Source organism: Notolepis coatsorum (assembly GCF_963971535.1).
Source record: "Notolepis coatsorum genome assembly, chromosome: 11".
Lineage (NCBI taxonomy): Eukaryota > Metazoa > Chordata > Actinopteri > Aulopiformes > Paralepididae > Notolepis > Notolepis coatsorum.
Genome location: NC_140175.1, coordinates 94128372 through 94143598, shown reverse-complemented (window position 1 = coordinate 94143598; position 15227 = coordinate 94128372). Strand labels below are relative to the sequence as shown.

The 15227-nt window shown below is 43.7% G+C and overlaps 1 protein-coding gene across 1 annotated transcript in view; it reads left to right on the top strand.

Moving 5' to 3' along the window:
- LOC311237195 (urea transporter 1-like) overlaps positions 1-7999 on the top strand; it is a gene marked incomplete at both ends in the record, with an annotated part of 14440 nt that extends 6441 nt beyond the window's left edge. The window contains 4 exons of the mRNA XM_084325004.1: positions 3165-3312; positions 3753-3887; positions 7531-7580; positions 7715-7999. Of these exons, the coding sequence (XP_084181130.1) occupies positions 3165-3312; positions 3753-3887; positions 7531-7580; positions 7715-7999 (618 nt within the window). The remainder of the gene's footprint in view (positions 1-3164; positions 3313-3752; positions 3888-7530; positions 7581-7714) is intronic.
- Between the last annotated feature and the right edge of the window lie 7228 nt (positions 8000-15227).

The following is a 15227-nucleotide window of genomic DNA, read 5'->3' as shown; positions in this document are numbered from 1 at the left end:
AATATATATATATATATATATATTTTTTTATTTTTATTTTTTTTATATATATATGTTTTCCTCTGTAAAAAAATGCCAGTGCATTTTTTTTTTTTTTTAAATGGCCAAAATTGACAGCTCTGAGCATGCCTGCACTGCAGTATTGCCTTAATTATTCGTGAAGAATACTTCACAGGTGTGACCCTTTGTTAAATAAATAATATATAACAGCGAATCAAAATAGGCTATTAATTTCATCTAAGCACGGTCTGTGCAGTTAAACTCTTGCCACTGAATGGAGGATTGATTGATTGACAGCCTTGACATCCAATATTACACAGAGGTTGAATGATTGACAACCTTCAAAATCCAATCAGAGACTGTCTGCAAGTGGTGCCAGGAAGTCTGCAGCTGGACTGGCGTCAGTGTTCTACTATAGTCAACGTTGTGTTGCATCATCTGTTTGCCTGAAGAAGAACATTTATTTGCCTAATATAATCATTCATATTTTAATATCTTTATTCACTTGTTCAGTTATTGTTGTGCACTGCATCGTTTACTTGGATGATATAAATATATATTTTTTTAAATCTCAGTTGAACTTGAAGACTAGTGTAGTTCTAACTAACTTCCTTGTTGTTGTAGCTGGCTAATATAGGAAATTATTTTTGCAAAGAATTATGGATGCTCCTCCAAACATCGTAGATCGGATCATACAGGAATCTTTTCACACATTCTCCTATGAAGAAAAGCTAAGAGTAAAAGCAGACGGTTATAAGGAGACAGCAAATTAATGAATGAATGAAAACTTTATTTGGGTGAATCGCTTGGGTGACTGTCTGGAGTCGGAGTCCCGAAAATGGAACGTGTGTCACGCATCAACAGAATAGTGGATTTCGACAGCATCCTCACGCAAATGAAGGATCGATTGGATTAGATCACAAAAGACTGCTGTTTGATGATATATATATATTTTTTTTTATCTCAGTTGTTGTCAAACGAAAGCCTGCAGTGCTTAGCCTGGACCAGCCGAAGTGTAGTAGTTCTAACTTCACTCGGGAGACAAAAGCCAAACATCAATTTGATGCAACAAGCTGGCTCGCGATGCTATATTGTTTACATTTCCCATGGGATTAATGCACGCGGCTCGAGTCGGACTCGTCACATGGAGAAGCTGCACTATTCAACGATGGATGAGATCGATCGAGATACCGTCTTTATGGGTAAGTGTCTTGGCTTTAGAATGTCAGTTTGTGTAACGTTAAGGCGCTCCCATAGTCCAGCAGACTGTACACAGAGCCGCGCGGACATCCGCGGAGTCTGCTCTGTGTACAGTCTGCTGGACTATGGGAGCACCTTTACTGTAACCGAATTTAAACCGCATCATAACTCCTACATCGACCATGTCACTTTTCAAAAGGCATGAATGAATGAAAACTTTATTTAACAGATTGCAGAATGGGTACAATATACAGTACGGCTCAATACACATAATTATTAAGGAGATGCAGTAGACCAGATAAAGACTTTCGTCTTGTTTACATCAGGGTCCCCCATTTTCAATTCATAGTGAAATGTATCTTGTGTTATTAGGAGCCCTGCTAAAGTTGGTAGCTAACGTTATATTGATAATGTTTCAATATTATCAGGTTGATATTATTAGGTTGATATTATAATGGTGTCAGTGTTTCAGATAGCAAGGTGTCAGAGCTTTGGTTGAGAGAGATTACAGTGCTGTCTCTTAAAACTCATAAACAAGTATTGAGCAAGACGAGTTAGTCTGTTGTGTTGTGCGTATTGTATGGGAGGGATAATGATGACTGTGTGTAACTAGGAGGGATATGAGGACTGTGTGTATGTGGCACTGAATTGATGTAAACAAGACGAAAGTCTTTCTCTGGTCTGCATCCCCTTAACATGTGTATTGAGCCGTACTGTATTGTACCCATTCTGCAATCTGTTAAATAAAGTTTTCATTCATCATTCATTCATTCATTCATTCATTCATTCATTCATTCATTCATTCATTCATTCATTCATTCATTCAGTGTAGAACGAAGAACTATAACATTCTCATTATCAAAGACCACAGTCTTAAACACACGCACACACAAAAGATACATGGACTATTGTTATTGGACACAAGCCACACACATGGACCCTGCACTGCACCATAATACACCTGTGATTATAGTATACTTGTTATTACACACACACACACACACACACACACACACACACACACACACACACACACACACACACACACACACACACACACACACACACACACACACACACTCTCTCTCATTCAGTTCTGTTGTGTTAATATAAACCCGCCGTGGTCTCTCTCTGTCTCTCTCTCTCATTCAGTTCTGTTGTGTTAATATAAACCCGCCGTGGTCTCTCTCTGTCTCTCTCTCTCATTCAGTTCTGTTGTGTTAATATAAACCCGCCGTGGTCTCTCTCATTCATTCATTCATTCATTCATTCATTCATTCATTCATTCATTCATTCATTCATTCATTGTCCTTGTGTTACATAAAAACCCATCTGTGGCCTCGTGCAGAGGAAGGTGTTAAATACATGTTAGATATTCCAATGTACAGTTTTGCATACCATTGACTCAGAATGGTCTGTGTTATTTAAATCGTCACAGCAGTATAGTTTGTTTATACTTCAGTATGACAAGTATGATATTTAAACATGGTCCCCAAAATGAATGGAAGCGAATGAGGAGCCTGACACATGGGAGGAATGGGGGTGTTACAGCGTTGGGGATGTTTAAAAAATATAATTTAATATATAATATAATATAATAATTTGTGCTTCACCTAAAAATTTGGTCAGCAGCCTCCACTGATGTATATATATCCACATCTGTCTGTACATACCTGCATATAAATCTATATCTGTACATATCCCTTACCTGCTCTTACGCTGACCAGTATTACTTAGTGTCTTTATACCTGCACCACTGTACATATCAATGCTGCAACTCTGTACATACATCTGATTAGCACGATTACTCCGTAGCACTAATTTCTATATTTCATATCCAGAGTGCAAAGTGCAATACCAAGTGGGGCTCTTTTGCCTATAGAGGGCGCTGTTTGACTGTCATTACAGTTTCTATACCTTTAACTCAAACCGAGCTCATCACCTGTGACATCCTGTTGGCACAGCTCCTCCTGTCTGTGCCAGCTGGCGTGGGTCAGGTGTACGGCTGTGACAACCCCGGCACTGGAGGCGTCTTCCTGCTGGCCCTGCTGCTCTGCTCTCCCACCATCTGCCTCCATGCCGTGCTGGGCTCTGTGGTTGGCACGCTCTCCGGTACCAAAGCTGCTTTGTCTGTTCCATTCATAGAAAATATAAACAATTATGTCTTCATGTTGTGGAGCACTGAATGCACTGTGGCCTATATTGTGAATGAACCATAAAAGTACTCATTACATACAATATAGTAGGTGTTTGGGGTTGGGTGTGTTGGGATGTTTCGAATGTACAGGAGTCCAATTAGCAGTCTTCCTTCTATGGAAGGAAGAATCCTCACTATAGTGATTGTATGGTCATTCTAGCACTGTATATTTACATTGACCCCATTATGGAAACACAGTATTGTTAGAGTGTTTGGCTAACATTAGACACGCTGCCATTTACCCATCGTGTAATGAATCAATTTCCCAAAATTCCAAAAAAGTACGACTTCTTTGTTTGAGCAGTTAACGCAACGGTACGTTATGTTCTGGCTTTGATGCATCTGTGTGTACCAGGTCTGGCTCTGGCTGCCCCTCATCAGGACATTTACTTTGGGCTGTGGGGATACAACAGCGTTCTGTCCTGCATCGCCATTGGAGGGATGTTCTACGCGTTAACATGGCAGAGCCATCTGCTAGCTCTAACTTGTGGTAAGTCATTTTAAATGTGGCCAATATCAGATTCCAGTGTGAACGGGTCACGCTCCTGATTGACACGTAAACATGGTTTTGTCAATATTCCAATGTACAATTTTGCTTGTACAGTTGTACAGTGTCCCCCACCCACCCACCCCACCACCTCCAATGTACAGTCCCCCCCCCCCCACCCACTCAACCCCACCCCACCTACCTACCCAACCTCCTCCAATGTAGTTTCTACGTCAAATGTATATACTCTCTTTTCTGGACTCTTTTTGTATCACAAACAGTACTGTATTTGCAAATCTGGTATGTCATAAATGTATAGATGTAGCAGTACTGTCTATCTGTATGTTGTGTGTGTCATATATGTTATGATGAATTGAAAATGGGGGACCCTGATGTAAACAAGACGAAAGTCTTTCTCTGGTCTGCATCCCCTTAACAATTGTGTGTATTGAGCTGTACTGTACTGTACCCATTCTGCAATCTGTTAATACAATTTTCAATCAATGGAGGACACTGAAGTCACAGTTTATGGTTTAATTTACAAGTTGATGTGCATTGGAGGCCAACTCATTTGTAAGAAGATGCTAAGGGGCGAGGAAGAGGTGAAAGAGAGACATTTCTTCTTTCAATATGCTTTCAAACACAGACCGGTTATGATACACCCCCTCACGTTTTGCTTGTACAGAAGTATCACCCTAAATACTTATATGGTAAACAAACACCTCACTGTCCCGCCACTGACCACCTCCATCACAGCTGTCTTCCATGTTTGTATTCACAGAGTGCCTCCCGCCAGCACAGAATTGTGATGAATGTCAATCTGTGATGTAGAGGTTGCATGAATTCTGATATGACTGTTCAGACTGAGGTCACATTGCAAAAAATCTAACCTGTATCTGATTTAGGACCGGACCACATATTATGAAAGTGGCCAAAATCATGAAAAAACAGATCTGAGTCACATATGAGTGAAACGATGTGATTCAGGCCTGCAGTGTGCCTTAGTTAGTAGATACTTTTTTTAAAGGTGTCATGCAGTGCTATTCCTAGCACTATTTGGGCAACTTTACACACTTCCTGTGAGTCTATGTAACACATGTGTAATTTTTATTCCAAAAATAATCATTGTTTTATATTTCTAATCTTGTACTCAAAACCAGCATTTTTCAGCCTCATGAAAGCAGGCTATTATTGGCTTGGCTCCACCCACACTTTGAGTGACAGCCACCCACCAAATAGCTCCGCCCATCTCCCCGTCATTCCATCCAGGTGGAGGTCTTATTGATTGATTGATTGATTGAAAACTTTATTAACAGATTGTAGAATGGGTACAATACAGTACAGCTCAATACACACAATTGTTAAGGGGATGCAGACCAGAGAAAGACTTTCGTCTTGTTTACATCAGGGTCCCCCCTTAGGTTTCAGGTTACATACAAATATGGTATGTCATAAATATAGAGATGTAGCAGTACTGTCTATCTATATATATATATGTTACCACTATTTGTAAAAGCCACAACCACGTTACCATATTTGTAATAATGTAAATCATTGTGTCGTTGTACATATTGTGTATACATCGTTAGAAGCTAACATAGGTTCCATCACTCTGAGAGTCCATGTTATGAACTATTACCACAGATATTTTCAGTTTTCAGGGTTGATCTAACAGTTTTGATTATGAAATCTCAGTCAAGGGTACCACAGGTCCTCTTCTCAGACCTGTGGGGCAAAGCACTGCACCATGCAAGCTACATGTCGCTGCATGTTGATCAATAGTAGCCCACTCGGTGCATCACAGTGGGCTACTATTGTGCTAACAACATGCTGCGACGTCTAGCTTGTTAGCCGGCATGAATACCCGATTTAAAATGGTTCTCTCCTCTTTGTATACCTTTGTCCTCACAAGTATTCTGCCAGGGAACTTATGGACACGACAATAGTAGTAGTTATAAGGTGTTTGAGCTTGTAACGTTAGTTAGCTCATAGCTATCGTGGTACACGAGAGCTATGAGCTAACTAACGTTACAAGCTCAAACGATAGCTATGAGCTAACTAACGTTACAAGCTCAAACACCTTATAACTACTACTATTGTCGTGTCCATAAGTTCCCTGGCAGAATAATTGTGAGGAAAAAGGTATACGAAGAGGAGAGAACCATTTTAAATCGGGCATTCATGCCGGCTAACAAGCTAGACGTCGGGGTATGTTGTTAGCACAATAGCTACCAAGCTAAGCTACGTTAGCTTCTAACGGTGTATACACAATATGTACAACGACACAATGATCAAACACCTTATAACTACTACTATTGTCGTATCCATAAGTTCCCTGGCAGAATACTTGTGAGGACAAAGGTATACAAAGAGGAGAGAACCATTTTAAATCGAGCACTCATGCCGGCCGACAAGCCGGACACCGCGGTTGTTGTTAGCACAATAGTAGCCCACTGTGATGCACCGAGTGGGCCACCATTGATCAACATGCAGCGATGTGTAGCTTGCATGATGCGTGTGCAGTACACAGGTCTGAGAAGAGGACCTGCACATGATAGCAACCGGGAGCGTCGCGGAGCATTCCTAGATCCACTTCAACCAGCCGAGCGTCGGGAGCTCCAGCAGCTTGTCGATGTGCTAATAGCCTGGAGCCAGCTACCGTTAGCTTGCAGAGGCTATTAGCACACCGACAAGCTGTGTAGCCAGCAGGCTGAATGCTCCGCGACGCTGGTTGAAGTGGATCTAGGTAGCCAGCAGGCTGAATGCTCCGCGACGCCCCCGGTTGCTAACGCCGGCCCCGGCTGGTGCTAACTAGCTAGCGATCGCTCCCGAGTCCCGAGAGCTAACGCCGGTCTGTCTGTCGAAGAATGGAGGCGGGCATTACTAAAACCACAGAGCCAATCACATCACCGTGCGCTATAAACAGCGCCCTGTGACGTGCACCAGGTCGTCAAATCAACATGACCTGATTTACTAGAGGCAAACAGGGGATGGGCTGTAGCTGAGGAATTCGTCAATATAGTATTTAGGCCCAAAAACACATTGATACGAACTCCTATTACTATAATACAATGCTAGAGACTGAAAAATGACATTTATAACGCATAGCCCCTTTAAAGGAAAAACTACATTTTCAGTATTTTAATAGCATCTAGGATACTTTTACTTTAACCTGTAGTCATAAAAGTGCTGAGTTTCATTATTTCATATTCATTATTTGCTCATTTGATATTGGGGGGACACTGGAGAATGCAGAAAGTCTTAATGGTTTTTGTTTAAAAGTAACTAAATACTTAAGTACCTTTTTGTGCTTATGAGATATGTGTCACAATCATTCTGGACATAACTGACATGCGCTTTGTTGGTATGACTAATATTATAATATAGCTATTCTGGCACTGTGGCAACTGATTGATTGATTGATTGATTGATTGATTGATTGATTGATTGATTGATTGATTGATTGATTGATTGAAAACGTTATTAACAGATTGCAGAATGGGTACAATACAGCTCAATACACACAATTGTTAAGGGGATGCAGACCAGAGAAAGACTTTCGTCTTGTTTACATCATTACAATTACACACCAGATTTCATGGGATTGATTTTAAATTTAATAATTTGTTTGTCTCCTCTCTCGCAGCGTTTTTCTGCGCATACATGAGCTCAGCGATCGCAAATGTGATGTCTGTAGTAAGTAGTGAATATCCTTTTCTATATACACCAAATTCTAAGCAAAGCCTCGTCAAATCGTTTGGACTTTTACCATATCATTCATCGTGCTCTCCCTCTCCTCTCCCATGCCATCCCCCATTCCCCCCTGTCAGTTTGGATTACCGGCGTGCACCTGGCCCTTCTGTCTGTCCACTCTCATCTTCCTCCTCATCTCCAGTGAGAGCCCAGCCATCTGTAGACTGCCCCTGTCCGTGGTCTCCCACCCGGAGGAGAACCGACGTTACTACAGACAGCTGAGGGCCTCTGAGAGGACTCAACGTGCCCAGCGGGATGTCAGGAGGACCGAGCACGACGCGGAGGAGGAGGAGAAAGCGGGGGATGGAGAGGGAGAGGGGAGAACTAAATGTCTAAGTGGCGGGCGGATAGAGACGGTGTAGGCGTCACTTGAAGGGGCACAGCGCTGATTTATTTCGCACATAATCTCACAGACACACGTATCCCAAGGCTCTAAAGTCTAAACTGTTTTGCACACATTCATTTTAGATTGACAGTTATTGAGCTAATGACTTTGAATAAGGCCACCAGTGATGTCATCAGAGGACACTGATTCCTTGTGTTGTGTAAATCACAGCCCAATGGGATGATGTAGATGGAAGAAATAGCAATCTATTGCAAACCTATTGCAATCCGTATCTCTATCTCTACAGCAAGTAATGCCTTCTTTGTTATAACAGAAGGAATGGTCAGTTTGCATTGTGGCACGTCAGTTAGCATAGTGGAAAGTCAGTTTGCATAGAGGAAACTGTGAAATGATGTATCACTTTGTTTTTCTATTGTGTCTTTTTTATTATCCTTTTCTATGAAACTACCTCCCAGAGTGGAGAGAAATATTTTCTACCACACACTATCTCTGTCCAGCAGAGGGCAGCACTTGCTCAGGGAAGACACTGCTGTTGGGCAGTGTCTGCAGGGCTGTGATTAATGGCAACAATCCAAATGCAGTGAGACATTTTGGAATCCATATACAACAAGTTTATGTTAAACGTACAAATGCTGATTAAACCCTTCCTTTTACAAGGCAAATCAGTCTTCTGTGACATTTTATGTCCATAGGAGGAAGCGGGCTGGATATCAATAGGGTATCAAGCAAGAAAGACGGTCAGGCTTTAAAACTGTGTAAGACCCAGGCCTAGAACCACGCCCTGAGAGAGGGAACTGCGCCCTGAGTGGAAGGTTCGAAAGGTCAAAGTGGGTATCAAACAAGAGGGAAGACTGTCAGGTTTTAAACTGTGGATACCAAACAGAGAAGGTAAAGACGACTTTGAACTGTTAAACAGTATTCCAGAACTATTTTATTGCACTGTAAAAAAAATTGATTTTATAGTATGTCTGCAGTGCACTTTATGTGCTCATTTCATCATTCATGTCTTTTCTATTCTACTAAAACTGAATCAAACCATAAACATGGTTGGGATGTTAGATCCTCCTAATGTGAAAAACTGTGATTTTATATGTCTGCTCATTTTACCCTTGCTATTATTTTACTTATTTTTACTTTTATCTCTACGCCCCATGTTTTGTAACGGATTACAGAAGCCTATTGGAACGTGAGGTTCTGATATGATTTGATTAATATATCTGCATTATTTTATCCCACTTTATGCTTTGCTCATGCTGCTTGTTTTACACTGATTGTATGTCTTATTTCTTACTGATGTAAAGCACTTTGAACTGCAATCCCCTGTATGAAAGGTGCTATACAAATAAAGTTATTATTATTATAATAGGATTACATTTTTGCTTTATACTGTTGGTTGTTGTCGAGGAGGGATTTAAAATGCAGCAGTTCTCAGCAGTGGAGGGTTCACAAACTGCTCCTCCAGCAAAAACAACAAACAAGCTCCTCTCTGCCAGGCATTACCAGCCTGTTCTCTTCTCCCTCTCCTTTCTCTCATCTCATTTCCTCTCCTTCTCCCTCTCCTTTCTCTCATCTCCTCTCCTTTCTCTCATCTCATCTCTTCTCCTTCTCCCTCTCCTTTCTCTCATCTCATTTCCTCTCCTCCCTCTCCTTTCTCTCATCTCCTCTCCTTTCTCTCATCTCATCTCTTCTCCCTCTCCTCTCATCTCCTCTCTTTCTCCCTCTCCTCTCATCTCCTCTCCTTCTCCCTCTCCTTTCTCTCATCTCTCCTTCTCCCTCTCCTTTCTCTCATCTCATCTCCTCTCCTTCTCCCTCATCTCCTCTCATTCTCCCTCTCCTTTCTCTCATCTCATCTCCTCTCCTTCTCCCTCTCCTTTCTCTCATCTCCTCTCCTTCTCCCTCTCCTCTCATCTCCTCTCCTTCTCCCTCTCCTTTCTCTGATCTCATTTCCTCTCCTTCTCCCTCTCCTTTCTCCCTCTCCTCTCACCTCCTCTCCTTCTCCCTCTCCTTTCTCTCATCTCATCTCCTCTCCTTCCCCCTCTCCTTTCTCTCATCTCCTCTCCTTCTCCCTCTCCTTTCTCTCATCTCCTCTCCTTCTCCTCTCCTTTCTCTCATCTCATCTCCTCCTTCTCCCTCTCCTTTCTCTCATCTCCTCTCCTTCTCTCCTTTCTCTCATCTCATCTCCTCTCCTTCTCCCTCTCCTTTCTCTCATCTCCACTCCTTCTCCATCTCATTTCTCTCATCTCATCTCCTCTCCTTCTCCCTCTCCTTCATCTCATCTCATCTCCTCTCCTTCTCTCATTTCTCTTATCTCCTCTCCTGAACTCTCCTCTCCTTCCTCTCATCTCCTCTCCTGAACTCTCCTCTCCTTCTCCCTCTCCTCTTCTCTCACCTCAGCTCCTCTCCTGAACTCTCCTCTCCTTCTCCCTCTCCTCTTCTCTCATCTCAGCTCCTCTCCTGAACTGTCCTCTCCTTCTTCCTCTCATTTCTCTCATCTCAGCTCCTCTCTCCTCTACTTCTCCCCCCCCCCCTCTCCTTCTCTCTGCCTGCTGAGAGAGATTTATCGTTTGAAGATGGCGGGAGGCGTGTGACATTTTGTGCTCTGAGATGGAGGTACAAAGACGTTAGATGATTTGTGTGTGTGTGTGTGTGTGTGTGTGTGTGTGTGTGTGTGTGTGTGTGTGTGTGTGTGTGTGTGCGTGCTATGGCACGTGGTCCTCGTCCAGACACGACACAAACACTCTGTCACACTCCCAGACATGTGTCAGGAGCTGATAGAGAAGGTGAGACAGACAGACAGACAGACAGACAGACAGACAGACAGACAGACAGACAGACAGACAGACAGACAGACAGACAGACAGACAGTAGAGGGCAGGGAGGAAGAGAGGGTGAGACAGACAGACAGTGGGGGGCAGGGAGGAAGAGAGGGTGAGACAGACAGACAGACAGACAGACAGACAGACAGTAGAGGGCAGGGAGGAAGAGAGGGTGAGACAGACAGACAGACAGACAGACAGACAGACAGACAGACAGACAGACAGACAGACAGACAGACAGTAGAGGGCAGGGAGGAAGAGAGGGTGAGACAGACAGACAGACAGACAGACAGACAGACAGACAGACAGACAGACAGACAGACAGTAGAGGGCAGGGAGGAAGAGAGGGTGAGACAGACAGACAGACAGACAGACAGACAGACAGACAGACAGACAGACAGTGGGGGGCAGGGAGGAAGAGAGGGTGAGACAGACAGACAGACAGACAGACAGTGGGGGGCAGGGAGGAAGAGAGGGTGAGACAGACAGACAGTAGAGGGCAGGGAGGAAGAGAGGGTGAGACAGACAGACAGACAGTGGGGGGCAGGAGAGAAAATGTCTAGTTCTGAGCATGGATGCTGATAAAATGATTTTGCACATTTCTCGAAAGTCCTCGCTGCCTGTACCCTCAACATCTACATGAACATAATAGCAGTCAGTAATTACAACAGAGGGGCAATCTAAGCTGAAAAAGCCAGCTTTCCTTATTATTATTTAGTTTAATTATATAAATTCCAATGGAAATTGTATAAATTACAATGCAAATGTATATAAATTACAATGCAAGGCGGCTGGGTGGCGCAGCAGACTAATCGCTCGTCACCAACGAGAGAGACACTGGTATCGAATCCGGCTGTCAGCGTTGCCTCCGGCTTGGCCCGCCGTCATACTGGCTCAATTGGCAGAGTCAGCGGGAGGGAAGCCGGCGGGTGGTAATCTGGTCATTGTAAACAGCGACTCCTACAGGTCGGTCAGGGCGCCTGCACAGCGAGGAAGGGAGATGGTGAGGGTAGTGTGAGCCTCCCACATGTTACACCTCACCAATGAGAGTCCGCACTGGCAGGTGAAAAGAAGTGGCTGGCTGACTCCGCATGTATCGGAGGGGACATGTGATAGTATCTATCAACCCTCCCTAGACCGACCAGTGGGGGGGAAATGCGAGCAACGACCAGGAAGGGGAGGGGGGAATTGGCATGACTAAAATTGGGATGGGAGAAAAACACAGAAAAACAGGAGGAGAAAAAGTGGATTAAAACAATAAAATAATTACAATTACAATGCAAATTATATAAATGACAATGATCTGCAAATTGTAGCATTTGTGCTGGTACAGTCCGATCTGTCTATTCATAGTTCAATAATACCAGACAATTACAGCTCTTTGCAGACAGAACAGAACAGGTAGTCCCCACAGCATATATATAACCACTTACAGTACACTCAGCCAACTTGTTCTAGAATAAAAGTGAACCTCTGTATTTGCCACTATTTGCCAAGGTGACAAAGTTATGCTGTTGTCTTTTCATTTGAGTGACAAGTAAACACACAAACACACTTTTTCACAAGGACAAATGACACAAACAGGTCACTGCTAAACGTATAGTGTTCTATATAGCCTACTATTTTGTCACGGTAGCACTGATACCTACTAGTGAAAATAATACACAGAAAATAAGAACTCTGCTTTCTTACTGTTACGGACCCTGTCCTTATGTATATATATAGAGGGAGTAATGCATAATATCTGTTGTATATATAGGCATGTTTTGTTTGTTGTTGTCTTGTCTCCCTCTTGTGTCTACATATCCCCATTCTCAGGTGTCTCAGTTCCAGCAGCAGCTGGTCAATCAGCAACTCACCCCAGTGCAGCAGCCGAGGCTCGTCAGCAATCAAGCTCCACACCCCTTCATATATCCCATTGTGTGCAGTGTTAGTTAGCTCTCTGGTTCATTGGTTGTGGTAACTATTATCTGTGTCTTTGTGGGAGAGCTCTTTGTGTCTTTTGGTTATAGAGCTGAGGCTCTTAGGGTATGTTCTGGTAAAGAGCTGGTGAAAGCTCTGTCTCTCTGCGCTGTTCGTTTATAGGAAAGTATCTTTAGAGTATGTTGTTTTGTAGTAATAGGTATTTTGTGTAGAGCTGGTCAAAGCTCAGGTTCGTTGCGCTGGTAGTTAGTATCAATATCTTTTGTGTAATCCTTTTGGTGTAGAGCTGGTGACAGAGCTCTGATTCATTGTATTGTGTTTAGGTCATTATAGTTTGTTGCACATTTCTGTTCTAACCCTAACCTGTATATATTTGTTTGTCACCCAGCCTATGGTGATTGTCTTTCTTTGTATTAATCTTTTGTTTCGCACACGGGGACATTGAGGGCAGGAAGATACCCTGGGTCTACATTTTGCATCACGTAGGTGACCTGATGTTAAAGACACCAGCCTTAGGCTATGTGTCCACTCAAAGCCTTTTTTTCAAGGCGGACCGCTTTGAAAAAAGAAGAAAAAAAAGCTTCGGGCGTTTATCTGGGTCTCCCCAGAGCTCGCGCCAGCTGCGGCTCCGCCCCTTCCTCGATGAGTTACATTGATGAGCACGCTCCTTTCCAAAAAAGTTGAACTAGTTTCAACTTTATGCGCTGAGAGCGCTCCGACCAAAAACGCTGCCGCACAGAGCTCATAAAGCGCGAGGCGCGTCGCTGGGAAGAGGAGCGCGCCTGGCGCTTCTCCAGCATAGAAATGAATGACAGAAAGGAGCTGACAACTCATAAAACGTCGGCTATGGACACAAGCCCTCTTAGAGTGAGCACCGCCACCTGTACTTTTGGGCGTCCGCGCCTGTAAAGAGGAGGGTGGGATTTCATTTCCTTTTGTATTTCATTTGGTGCCACTGGTAGTCCTCCTTGATCTCTGTGTTTTGTAAATAAATACTATTATTTAGCTAATTGTTTCCATGGTTTTGTGTCACTGCACCCTCACCTACCCTGTCTGTGGCCTTGTGTTGCGTCCCCTTCTTACAAATAAGAATGAAACTTAATGTCAATATATACTTCTGCGTGGGCTGTCATGGCTTGTTTCTCCGACCATCATATACCTACACGTAGACGCCGTTGCCCGACGCCCAATTACATTTTTGGCATCACTTGCACGCAGGTCTCTCCATGGTTTTTGGCGCTGTAGTGTGGCAGTGAAAGGGTTAGCCTTATGTAGTGTGGTAGTGAAAGGGTTAACCTTATGTAGTGTGGTAGTGAAAGGGTTAACCATTTGTCGCGTGGCAGTGAAAGGGTTAACCTTCTGTATTGTCACAGTGAAAGGGTTAACCATTTGGTAGTGTGGTAGTGAAAGGGTTCAAGTTGACTGTAGTCATCATGGTCAAACTGGATTTCAGATGATCTCACCCTTGATTGGCTCACAGTACAGGGTGACCTTTGGAGGGTGATGATGGGGGATGAGTGCCTGTGTTGCACACAGCAGTGTGACTCCCCTCCTCCTCTCCTGCTGACACCACCTACAACACACCAGCAGGAAGACAACACCTCCTGCTCCCATACAAGGCACCAGCATGGAGGGAGGTGGGACTGGGATGAACCTGTGAAGGACAACACTTTCACTCACACAGACAGGCACACACACAGATACGCACGCAGACAGACAGACAGACATACATACACGCACGACACACACACTTCACCACTCTATGGGGGGGGGGGGCGACAGTGGCTCAGGTGGTAGAGCAGTCGCCTGGTAATTGGAAGGTTCCCAGTTCGATTCCAGCTCCTCTCTGCAGCGTGTCGATGTGTCCTTGAGCAAGACACTTAACCCCTACCTGCTCCTGGTGAGCAGGTAAGCACCTTGCATGGTCGCCTCTGCCGTTGGTGTGTGAATGTGTGAGTGAATGGTTCAATGTGAGGCATAAGTTGTAAAGAGCTTTGGATAAAAGCGCTCTATAAATGCAGTCCATTTATGCAATATCGATCCAATAGTGTCCTATGCTGTGGTATCGAATGTGGGACACTTGTCTCATTTGATACCAAATAATTTATATTATATATTTGAGCCAATTTGAGTTTGTTCCAAGATACACAAGAACACTTCTTCTCTTCAACCACAATCCAAAAATCATCCAAAATGTAACAAAGCCTCTGATTGACTCACACAGCACAGTGCGTTTTCATAACGCTCACATTTGACTGGATAGAATAGAATAGAAATTCAGCTATTTGAGGTCACAGATTGAGGACACAAACAAAGGAACTCAACAACAGAGAGGGGGGGGGGGGGGGTGTGGGTGTCCCAAGTACTAGTTAGATACCCAGCCCCCCCCCCCCCCCCCCCGCCTCTTCATTAGTCACAGCCTTAGTGCATTGGACAGAATAATTTGTGTAATTTCCTTTGGGACTGAAAGACAAGTGTGAATGTGGGATGTGTGTGTGTGTGTGT